Genomic DNA, 12,330 nt, shown 5'->3' with positions numbered 1-12,330 from the left:
TTAGGGGCTAGAACCTGGGATCTTTCATCCCTTTTCCTATTCACCCTGATAGATCTCTATCAGGGTGAATAGGACTCCACACTGTCCCTGCTGCTCTGTGCTTTGTGCACACAGCATCAGGGATGTTACCATGGCAACCAGGGCTTCCTGGCTGCCATGGTAACCGATCGGAGCCCCAGGCTTACACAGCTGGGGCTCCGATCAGAAGCTGCCACTGCACCACCAATGAGGGGGAGTGGAGAGGTCCCTGTGGCCACTGCCACCAATGATTTTAATACTGGAGGGTTGAGAGGGGCCGGCGCACTGTGCCACCAATGATTTTAATGGGATGGGGGGATTGAGGGGGGGGGCACACTGCACCACCAATGATTTTACCCCTTTATACAGGAGGCGGGTACTAGCAGATCAGCGGCAGTTAACTGCCGCTGATCGCAGCTCCCTGTCAGGGGCAGGGTGCCGGCAATGCGATTCTGCTGCCGGCACCCGCCTCCTGTATGTGTTAAAGACTGACTACTGTATATGAGTCCAGACTTTCACTATTAGGCCACACAGAGCGGCGCCCAGCGATGTCTCAGCACTCACCATTTAGTCCTGGGCGCCGCTCCGTTCGCCCGCAGTGCCCCATTACTGTCTCCTCTCCTGCTCCACATGCTGCTGATTACTATCGGAGCGATGGGAGGAGACATCAGCTTCACTAGTGGGCGTTCCTTCTCCCTGGCTGTAGCGCTGTCCAATCGCAGCGCAAGGAAAAGGAACGCCCACTTGTGAAGCTGATGTCTCCTCCCATCGCTCCGATAGTAATCCTATCATTGGTGGCGCAGTGCGCCCGCCCCTCCTCCGCCCCTCTCTTCTCATTGCCGCCCCTCCTCCACCCCCTCCCTTCTCATTGCCGCCCCTCCTCCGCCCCTCTCTTCTCATTGCCGCCCCTCCTCCGCCCCTCTCTTCTCATTGGTGGCAGCGGCAGCAGCACAGGGGGAGGGAGGACAGCTTCCTTCTCCCCGTGCTGCTGAGAGAGAACATGAGCGCGCCGATAGCAGCGCGCTCATGTTCAGAGATACTAGACTGCGCAGAAGCGCAGCCCAGTATCGAAAAAACGGAAATCCCGGTATCGTATCGATACCGGGACAAAAGTATCGATTGGGTATCGAAATTTCGATACCCGCAACAACCCTAGTACAGACATCCCTGTCCAGGGTCATGTAAGTTCCCGGGAAGGGGGGCTCGGATATCACCCTTATTCAGTGCAGTTTGAGCTAATGAGGCTCTCTCTCCTCTTCCTTGCAGGGAGAGAGAGACTCGACAGCCAAGTCTCTGGGAGACTCAAAAAGGAAAGCAAGAAGGTGTGCTATCTGTTCAAAAAAAGATGCCAGAGTCCTATAAGAAAGCTTTATGTAGTGACTGTCTGGCGAAAATTCTCAGAGAAGAGCAATCATCCCTTTTGTCAGATTTAAGAGTGATTGTGAAAGAGGAAATCCAGGCGGCAAGTTCCAGTATGGTTCAAAAGCCGTGCGCCGGTTCCCCTCCCGCAAAAAGACCTAGAGTACTGTCAGAGTCTGAGGAAGAGGGGTTATATCTTTCAGAAGATATGGAGGAAGATCAAAGTTCGACATATATAGCGGATGATCAAAAAGGATATCTTTTTTTGCAAGAAGATTTAGACCCCCTTCTGTCTGCAGTAAGACAGACAATGGATATTGAGGAGGAAGAGCAGACTCGCTCAGTTCAAGACGAAATGTTCGGCGGGTTAAAAGCAAAGAAAAAGAAATTGTTCCCTGTAAATGAAAGATCTATGTGTTTATGGGTGAATCAGCTGGAGGATCATCTTAAACAGGACACCTCTAAGGAAGAGATCCTGGGTTCTCTACCTTTATTTAAGTTGGCTGTGTCTTTTATGGCAGACTCTTCAGCTGAATCCATAAGATTTGCAGCAAAGACAGATTCTTTGACTAATACAGCTAGGAGAGCGTTGTGGCTAAAATCCTGGTCAGGGGATATAGCCTCTAAAAATAAACTTTGCGCTACACCTCTTAAAGGGTCCCACCTCTTCGGCCCGGTATTAGATGAAATTCTGGAGAAGACGGCGGATAAAAAGGCATTTCCCGAGGAGAAAAATAAGAAGCCATTGCCCTTTCGTAAACCGGTCAGCAGTCTCCAAAACACTTCTAAGAGTAAAGGAAAAACGGGAAGATGGCGCTACCCGAAAGGGGGAAAAGGCAGAGGGTTTCTCTTTAACCCCAATTCCAAAACAGAAAGACAATGACGCCAGGCCAGTAGGGGGCAGACTTCAATTCTTTTGGGAAAAATGGATCCAGATAACCAAGAATCAGTATATTCTGGATTCCATCCAGAAGGGGTTCAGAATAGAGTTTCGCTTCCCTCCACCGCAGCAGTTTCAGACTACAGATTTTCAGTCAGTTTCGCTTCAGGATCAACTTTACACGGATGTCCAAAAGCTATTGAAATTGGGGGCAATAGTGCAGGTCCTTCCTACAGAGGAATTCTAGGGTCATTATTCAAAACTATTTTTCATAACAAAACCAGACGGCTCAATAAGGACCATCATCAACCTAAAATTCCTAAACAGAGGGATAACACATTATCATTTCAAGATAGAGTCAATAAGATCTACGATTCAACTGATAAATCCAGGGGCCTTTCTGTGCACCCTGGATCTAACGGATGCCTATTACCACATCCCCATTCACCATCAGTTTCAGCAGTACTTGAGATTTGCGATCAAGAAAGGAGGGAAGATGCATTATCAGTTTCAGTGCCTTCCGTTTGGGATGTCGTCAGCCCCCGTATCTTCACAAAGGTAGTAACAGAGATAGTGGCCTATCTAAGGGCTCTTTCACACCTGCGTTCTTATCTTCCGGCATAGAGTTTCGTCGTCGGGGCTCTATGCCGGAAGAATCCTGATCAGGATTATCCCCATGCATTCTGAATAGAGTGAAATCCGTTCAGGATGTCTTCAGTTCCGGAACGGAACATTTTTTGGCCGGAGAAAATACCGCAGCATGCTGCGCTTTTTGCTCCGGCCAAAAATCCGGAACACTTGCCGCAATGCCGGATCCGGAATTAATGCCCATTGAAAGGCATTGATCCGGATCCGGCCTTAAGCTAAAAGTCGTTTCGGCGCATTGCCGGAGCCGACATTTAGCTTTTTCTGAATGGTTACCATGGCTGCCGGGACGCTAAAGTCCTGGCAGTCATGGTAAAGTGTAGCGGGGAGCGGGGGAGCAGCATACTTACCGTCCGTGCGACTCCTGGGTCGCTCCAGAGTGACGTCAGGGCGCCCCAAGCGCATGGATCATGTAATCGCATTGGACACGTCATCCATGCGCATGGGGCGCTCTGACGTCATTCTGGAGCGCGCCGGGAGCCGCACGGACTGTAAGTATACCGCTCCCCCGCTCCCCGCTCCTACTATGGCAGCCAGGACTTTAATAGCGTCCTGGGTGCCATAGTAACACTGAAAGCATTTTGAAGACGGTTCCGTCTTCAAATGCTTTCAGTACACTTGCGTTTTTCCGGATCCGGAGTGTAATTCCGGCAAGTGGAGTACATGCCGGATCCGGACAACGCAAGTGTGAAAGAGCCCTAAGACAGAGGCGGGTGACTATAATACCATATCTAGACGACTTTCTTCTTGTAGCAGATTCGGAACAGGAGTTAGAGAATCACAAGAGAAAGACTCTGTCTTTGCTCACAGAACTGGGATGGAAGATAAACCACGAAAAATCGTATTTACAACCCGCAACAAAGAAAAAGTTCCTGGGAACTCGATTAGACTCGGTAGTTCAACATTCTTTCCTTCCTCACGACAAACAGATCAACATAAGAGAAAGAATAAACACCTTCAGATTGAAAGAAAAGCGGACCCTGACAGAGGCCATGCAGATTCTGGGCCTAATGACCTTGTGCATCGCGACAGTACCTTGGGCCCAATTCCATTTAAGAATACTCCCAGGGAGAGGTCCTCTCTACCTGGGACAAGGATCACCGATCTCTAAACTCCGGGATAGCTCTCTCAGACAGAGCAGTAGACTCCCTCTCCTGGTGGTTGGTAGCAGAAAACCTGTCAAAAGGGGTCTCCTGGAATATGATACCTCTCAAGATAACCACGGACGCAAGCAGCCGGGGTTGGGGAGCCCATTTAAAGGACCAGTTCTTTCAGGGAAGTTGGTCCAGTACAGACGCCCTAAGATCCTCAAACAAGGGGAGGGGGTTCCCTCTGTCCACCGTCTAAGTGCTCTGATGCTTCGGTCACTATGGGGTCATTTTGGATAACAGCTCAGTGGGCATGCTTAAACTGGGCAGCGTATTCTGGTGATATATCCACTTTAAAGTTGTTGTCCTGTTAAGATAATTTAAGTATCTGATCACCAGGGTTTCAACCACTAGGACCTCTGCCGATCACAAGAACAGAGGCCAGTGTTTTCCTTTTGAATTCAACTCTATGGGACTGCTGAAGATAAGAGTACATGTGTTCAGCTATCTCCAGCAGCCCCCCAGTGCTGAATACAGTGACAGCGTGCCTGCATGACTGACGCTCCATTCAAACTGGGTAGCATGGGTCCCCAGTGTCGTGGTTAGCGGGAGTCCCAGCTAGGGCTGCAGTAAACCATTATTTTAATAATCGAGTACGGATTATTTTTACGATTAATCGAGTAATCTAATAAGAAAACATGAATTAATAGACTGTTTTCCTTTATAAAAACTAATCCGACCCCCTGCCATCAGTCCCCAACACCCTTCGTCCTCCTCCAGTGCCATCAGCTCCGCTGCCCCCCCCAGTGCCATCAGCTCCGCTGCCCCCCCACCAGTGCCATCAGCTGCCACTCCAGTGCCACCAGCTGCCCCCTCAGTGCTACCAACTAAAACTCTCATCAGATGAAATCATGATCGGACACGTCCAGCATCCACCTCACATCAGGTCAGAGAAGTCTGCGGACAGATCTCCAGAATGGAGAGTATCTAGAAAGCATCCTACGCCCTTTGGTACTGCTCAGGGAATGCTGACACCATTCCTGGCATATCTCTATAGGGATGAGTGGCCTCTGCATGGGCTGTGGTTTCAGGTAACCTATAGACAGAGCCAAACAGGTTTAAAGGGGAACTCCAGGAGAACGATCATGCAGCGATGGCCTGGAGCCACACCATAAGCTCCATTCATTCTGTAAGTCAGGTTGTCACACTGTGACCCCGCACACATCTATGTCAGAAGGTCGTTCAGGCCGGAGCCCCCCTTTAATCAGGAGGCTCCGAGGAGCCATCAACATGTCAGACCCGGTCCTCCAGCAATGTGCAGGGAGGAGGACACAGCCTCCCTCTATGGCTGGTACCTGGTTTCCAGTCCCTGGTCCGGTGTCCCAGAATCCCGGCCGGCTTTGTTGTCTCCGTGAACCCATCTAGCCAGCTGTGCCAGTCAACAGTGGGCTCTGGTGTGGACCGCGTCCCTCCCAGTATAAGCCTCCAGTGCACGGGCCGCACCACCCTGTCGCTGCGTCTCTTTTCTCTCAGGTTGCGGTTGTCAAGCGGAGCTGCCGGTAACCATTCACAATCCAGAGCGCCAGGACCCCAGGCAGAGCTGGCTGCAGATTTGCCTGAGGAGGGTGTGGCACAAATGATGGGGATGTGAGGCGGGTCATATGACCACTGGAGTGAGACGCTGAGAGCGGCGCAGTTATTATACTGTCTGGGAGAAGCGGGTGACCACAGAGCGGTGAGTAATAGCAATCGCTTCACTCCCGCTCCGTGGTCACATGACACAAATGAATCCTCGATGCAAAAAATTTGCATCGAGGAGTTTTGTGTGTCGATTTACTCGATTCAATAGAGTAATCGTTTCAGCCCTAGTCCCAGCAGTTAAACCCTTGCCAATCAGACACTTATCCCATATCCTGTGGATAGGGGATATGTTGTCTGTATGGGACAACCCCTTTAAGTGTAATATCATATCAACATTATCTTCCGTGGCAATGCATTATAGGAGGGATTTATCATGCATTCTGCTTCTTTCTGCATTGACGTAATTTGCACTCAATTTATCAAAGGTCACGTGTTAAATTTGGTTTACAGCACCTCTGTACCGGAGTATAATTGTGTTGTGTGTGTGTGTGTGTTTTTTTTTTTGTTTTTTTTATGTCAAAGTTGAAAAATCTGGTATTTACGGAATTAAAATCTAACCACGCACAATTTTTCACTGACTTTTCAAAAGTGACAAAGATCACACAAAAAGTTTAAAAAAAAAATTCTTTCACAGAAATGGAATGTCAAAATCTACAACTTTTTATGGAAGAAAACTGGAGCAGTTTAAATTATAAATTCCCCTATGTGCTTTTAAACCCAGAATTACACAAAAAATCACACAAGCGGAAAAAGTAGTACCTATAAACAGTCGGTGAGAGCATTGACCATAAGAGCTTACGATCATAACTTCTCAGCTACCTTTGCAAACATTCATCATCTTTCACGAATGTTCATAATGTAACATACGGTAGTATAGTTTAGTAACGTACTACCCGAATACAGATTCTGTTAGTGGCCATACACATTAGATAGAAGTTGGTTGATGGTTGAACAAACAAACATCTGGTGAACGTTCCTTTCGCAGACACGGCCATACACCTTGTAGTCCATATTGGCCATTACAGCTGTTCAATCTGCCCATACATGTTCAATGAAACCGGCTGATAGACAAAAGATCTTTCTGGCAGTGTTCTTTTAAAAGATTTTTCATTCACGAATCTTGCTTTAAATAAAAGATCTTTTAGTCTACTTTCACACTGCCGTTTCGTTCAGGGCTCTCAGAAGCGGTCCAAAATGGATCAGTTTGCATTCTAATGCCTTCTGAATGGAAAAGGATCCGCTCAGAATACATCAGTTTGCATCAGTTCAGTCTCCATTCCTCTTTGGAGACGGACATTAAAACACTGCGTCTGATGAAACTGAGCCAAACGGATCCGTCCTGCCACACAATGTAAGTCAATGGGGACGGATCCGTTTTCTCTGACACAATCTGGCACAATAGAAAACGGATCCGTCCTCCATTGACTTTCAATGGTGTTCAAGACGGATCCGTCTTAGCTATGTTACAGATAATACAAACGGATCCGTATTATCTGAAAGTATCCATCCATGACTGATCCACACAAAACACGAGTGTGAAAGTAGCCTGATCCGAGTATCGGACAAAACTGTTAGGCTCCATTCACACATCCGCAATTCCGCTCCGCATTTTGCGGAACGGAATTGCGGACCCATTCATTTCTATGGGACCGCACGATGTGTGGCCCGATCCGGAAATGCGGACCCGCACTTCCGGGCCGCATTTCCATTCCTGAAAAAAATAGAACATGCTCTATTCTTGTCCGCAATTGCAGACAAGAATAGGCATATTCTATTAGTGCCGGCGATGTGCGGAAAATGCGGAACGCACATTGCCGGTGTCTGTGTTTTGTGGATCCTCAAAACACACACGGATGTGTGAATGGACCCTTAAACACAGGCAACTTCTTTTCAAACGATATTGATTGGCTAAAATGTTTTCTTTGGTCAACTTTCAAGTGTATGGCCACCTTAACCCTTGTGTATGTTTATATTCAGGGCTGAATTGGAGCAGCTTCAGTTCAAAGTTGTTCAGGAGCGGGAGCGATACCAGCACTCCTCCCAGTCTACCACAGCAGTCTCTGCCGTCCCTGTATTTAGTATCAATGACAAGTTCACACTGAATAAGGATGACGCCAGCTACAGCCTTATCCTAGAGGTTCAGATGGCTATTGACAATGTGCTGATTCAGGTTTGTAGTTTGCATTGTAAATTCTTAGTTTTTCTCTCACCAAAGGATAATGGTACCTACAATGGTGACACATTAAATAAACAGATCGTTCACGGTGGTTTAACCATATATTATTTCCAATACATCAGCAGGAGAAAATAATGTAAATCCTGATTTTAGGTTTCATTCTGAATGTGATATGAAGGTCCGAGTTTTAGCTGTGTACGTAGTTGAGCCGATATTGATTTCTACAACACTGATGGTCTTAATATTTGCAGAGTGATGTCCCTGTGGACCTGCTCGATGTCGACAAGAATTCAGCTGTTGTGAGTTTTAGTGGCTGCGACACCGAGGTGAGGGCACACTGACAGATATGAGGATTAGATTTTTTTTCTTACTTGTGTTTTAACATATGAAACTTTGTTGTACAGCCAAATGGAAATTTCCTCCTCGCTACCTATCGCTGTCAGGCAAACACCACCCGCCTAGAACTGAAGGTAATTTCTAAGATAAAACTGGCATAACCATTCTTTGTTAATGGGGGATACTTATTTAAACACATTGGTGGAGATTTATCAAGACTGGCACAGAAAGGATCTGCTGCTGGAGGATGCGCCTAATTTATGACGAGGAGCACACCTTGTCATACATTAGGTGCATCCTCTTGCAGTCTGTGTGCCTAACAAGAAATCTGAGCAGCTCAGAGATGCCATAGATTTCTGGCTACATCTATGTCGGAAAACTGGCATAAATGAAGATAAATTTGTTGGGGTGTTTGGAAAAAGGGGGAGATGCGACAATTTTTTTACAAGTCGCACCTGCGACTTTTTAACTCCACTTTCAGGCGCAAAGGTGATGATAAATCTCCCCAGTTTTCTTTCTTCTAAATACTCCATTAATAGAAGATTAAGAATGTTAACTCATTGTAAGTGCTGTAATTAAAATGAAGGCCATCATACATGCCTTCATCCTCCCATATACTAATACTTCATCTGTTCAAGTACAAGGCAGTGGGGTGTAACTATGAGAACAGCATCCCAAGACTTGCTTGAGAGTAGGGTGCGCGAGACATCATAGAAGAATTAGGGCTCATGCACACAAACGTATTTTCTTTCTGTGTCCTGTTTTTTTTGCCGACAGTGTGTTGAACCATTCATTTTAATGGGTCCGCAAAAAAAAGAATGTCACTGCCAGTTCTGTGAGAAGGTCTGACAGATGTTCTTCTCTACCTTTTGTATGACATTCTTTGTTTTGGTTTCACTTTGTCATCTCCTTTCCTTCTGCCAGGTGTCACTTATTTAGACTAATCGTCTCCCTTTATATTCCCTCCCATACTGCCTCACTTGGCAGTTTATAATGTCCCGGATGAATTTGCTGATAGCTGGAACTTATAAATAAACGACCGACTGGCTTGATCCCAAACTAAGGAGCATATAGGTGAGCCCTTTAAAACCCTAAGAGCTCTCCCTGACTGCTATGCAAATGCAAGGGTCTCAATGGTAGACGATTGCATGCCCACATACCTAAGACTGTGTGACACCTGAAAACCCTATAATAGTGAGGGGACACGACCACCGGCTCCCTGCACTTAATACCGACGGAGTCAGGGTCACCTAGAATCAAGCCAGCAAGGAAACACAATAAAGGAAAAGACTTATCTGAGCAAGCAGCAGCCTCCAGCAGTGAACACTTCATCCAGGAAGTAGTATAAACCGCAAAGTGAGGCAGTATGGGAGGGAATATAAAGGAAGACGATTAGTCTAAATAAGTGACACCTGGCAGAAGGAAAGGAGATGACAAAGTGAAACAAAACAAAGAACGTCATACAACAGGTAGAGAAGAACGTCTGTCAAACGTTCTCACAGAACTGGCGGTGACACAGAAGTGACTCTGTGTGCATTCAGTTTCCGTATGTCCGGTCCGCATAAAAATAGGACAAGTATAGGACTGTTCTATTAGGGGCCAGCTGTTACATTCCCGAAAATCCGGAATGCACACGGACGTCATCCGTATTTTTTGTGGATCCGTGTTTTGTGGACCGCACAATACATACGGTCGTGTGCATGAGCCCTTACCCTGATAGCCTCTAAAATGAGTGACTGAGGTTGCCATTTGCTGTCCTTAGTTACAGTGGGAAGATCTGCTGTAGAGCACAAACAACTGCTACTTTTGTATACACTAAAAGAATAGGAAGTTTCATAAGCATTTATATGTTCTAAGTTGGGCTTTAAAGGGGTATTCCCATCCCATACAATGGGGGCATATCGCTAGGATATGCCCCCATTCTCTGATAGGTGCAGGTCCCACCTCTGGAACCCGCACCTACAAGGAGAATGGAGCGAGGAGAACTGTGGCTGGAGGACCCCGGGTTTCCCAGGGTCTGTCCACCACCAAGCGCTGCTCCCCACTGCTCCTATACAAGTGAATGGGAGCGATCTGCGCACGCGCGGCCCCTGCTCCCATTCATTTATATGGAGCAGATGGAAATAGAGAAATAGATTGGGCGTCACTCAAATATCAGGCAAACATATAGCCAGGTTGGTTATATCACAGAAAACTTTATATATATCACACATATAATGTATACAACATGTTGCATAAAAACAATATACTTTAAAAACAGCAATATGTAAAAACAAAATTTAAAAGAATTTAAATAGCGCTGAGTCAATTCTGCAAGAAGGAGGCTGTATCAACGTAACCTCTAAGTTATCCCAAAATCTGTGGTCAAGGAGGAGGAAAATCTCATGCAAATGTATATCACTTTTTGTGGAGTATCCCAAAGTCTGTGACCCGGAGAAATGGAGTCTCATACAATTGTATGTCACAATGGGCTATAACATGAGAGTCATATATTGTAATATACGCAATGGTCCTCATACAACATGAGTCATATATACGTAATGGTCCTCATACAACAGTGCTCAAGCAATACTCATGTAACAGGGTACTCTACCACTCCTGCGTCTTCTATTGTAGTATGTTCGCTTGTGCACCTGGAGCTTTTGATGTAATTCTCTGCTGTGAGCTGCAAGGACCTGCAGGTATGATTTCCCAGGCTCTTGAGTGTTTGTTGTAGCGGTACAGCTCTGTTCCACCGCTTTGACCTGCCAGGACCTATGTGGCGTCCCACGTGGTGCACTAGGCGGTCATGTGATTTAGATATTCAGGCGGGGATTTCAAATCTCCTTAAGTGCAGGTGATTTGCTCCGTAGTAGCTTCTAGTCCAATTAAAGACATGAAGTTACAAGCGATTCTTTCTTGGTGGTCCCTCACTGTCAATACCATACGCGTTTCGGGGTAAAAGAGCCCCTTCCTCAGTGGTGTGAACAGTGATGGCAAAAAGTCCTTTTTATATCGTCCTTAATTGGAGCATTGCATGTTGGGACTGTGAGGGACTTGGAAAACATGGATGTGGATTTCATTATCAAGATATAAGTTTGGAAATAGCTGAGCCAGCGCTCGGCTATTTTTGGCGGCCCCATTGAAATAAATCTAGGGCGGCTGCACATGCGCAGTGCGCCCTCCATTAATTTCCTCGCTCCGTTCTCGGTGTTGGTGTGGGATCCAGACAGTGGGGCCTGCACCTATCAGACAATGGGGGCATATCCTAGCGATATGCCCCCATTGTATGTGAGCATATCCTAGCGATATGCCCCCATTGTATGTGATGGGAATACCCCTTTAATACAAACGATATGCAAGATTGAATTGAATTACCATTATTCGACAAACCTGTCTTACTTAGCCTTTCTGTATTTGTACAGATTCGCTCCATTGAAGGCCAGTATGGAACATTACAAGCCTATGTAACTCCTAGAATTCAGCCTAAAACATGCCAAGTTCGCCAATACCAGATCAAACCTCTGTCTCTCCATCAGAGGAGCCATGTCTTTGATCAAAACAGGTACTCTCTCCATTATAATGAAAAGTGATATCAAACTTATTTTATATAAAAACTATATCGTACATAGTATTCTTTGAACCCCAAATCCATAACGGTAAGATTTTAAGAAGGCACTCTCACAAAAAATGTTTATTCTCTTCCCCATTAGAAAGGTATGTGATGTAAATTGTAGGCAAGTTATCTGTTACTTTCTGGTCTTTAGCAGCATCATGTGACACTCTGACTCTCCAAATGACACGTCGTCTTATGTATGTACAGGAAGTCCGTTTCTTCTTTCCTGAGATTGATATCCTAATAAAAAAGACCGCCACCAAACTCCTGCTTTTGCACACTATAAGTCTAACCCTCCACAACCCCCTCCTCAAAACCCCCCCCAAAAAAATTATACAAAAATAACTGCTTTGGTCAGAAAGAAAATCACGTTCATAGCTGTACAAATAAGTTATAGCTGTCGTTACTTACTCATACTGAAAATAGCTACACTGTGTCTGGTCCTGAAGACCCAAAATGCCCTGTGCCTGCAGCTGTTAAAACATAGTATGAAAAGAAATGTGTATACAGTATTCTATCCATTAGTACTTTGAATGCTTATTTGCTTTGTTTTAGGCTAGCTTCACATAAGCGGTAAATTCTTCCAGAAGGT

The 12,330-nt window shown here is 46.0% G+C and overlaps 1 protein-coding gene across 1 annotated transcript in view; it reads left to right on the top strand.

Moving 5' to 3' along the window:
* Nucleotides 1-12,330, top strand: part of BBS7 (Bardet-Biedl syndrome 7) — a 51,378-nt gene that overhangs the window by 24,806 nt on the left and 14,242 nt on the right. The window contains exons 12-15 of the mRNA XM_040418403.1: nucleotides 7,609-7,801; nucleotides 8,059-8,133; nucleotides 8,212-8,277; nucleotides 11,548-11,687. Of these exons, the coding sequence (XP_040274337.1) occupies nucleotides 7,609-7,801; nucleotides 8,059-8,133; nucleotides 8,212-8,277; nucleotides 11,548-11,687 (474 nt within the window). The remainder of the gene's footprint in view (nucleotides 1-7,608; nucleotides 7,802-8,058; nucleotides 8,134-8,211; nucleotides 8,278-11,547; nucleotides 11,688-12,330) is intronic.

Source organism: Bufo bufo, chromosome 2 (assembly GCF_905171765.1).
Source record: "Bufo bufo chromosome 2, aBufBuf1.1, whole genome shotgun sequence".
NCBI classification, from domain to species: Eukaryota; Metazoa; Chordata; class Amphibia; order Anura; family Bufonidae; genus Bufo; species Bufo bufo.
This window is presented reverse-complemented; position numbering and strand designations above follow the sequence as displayed.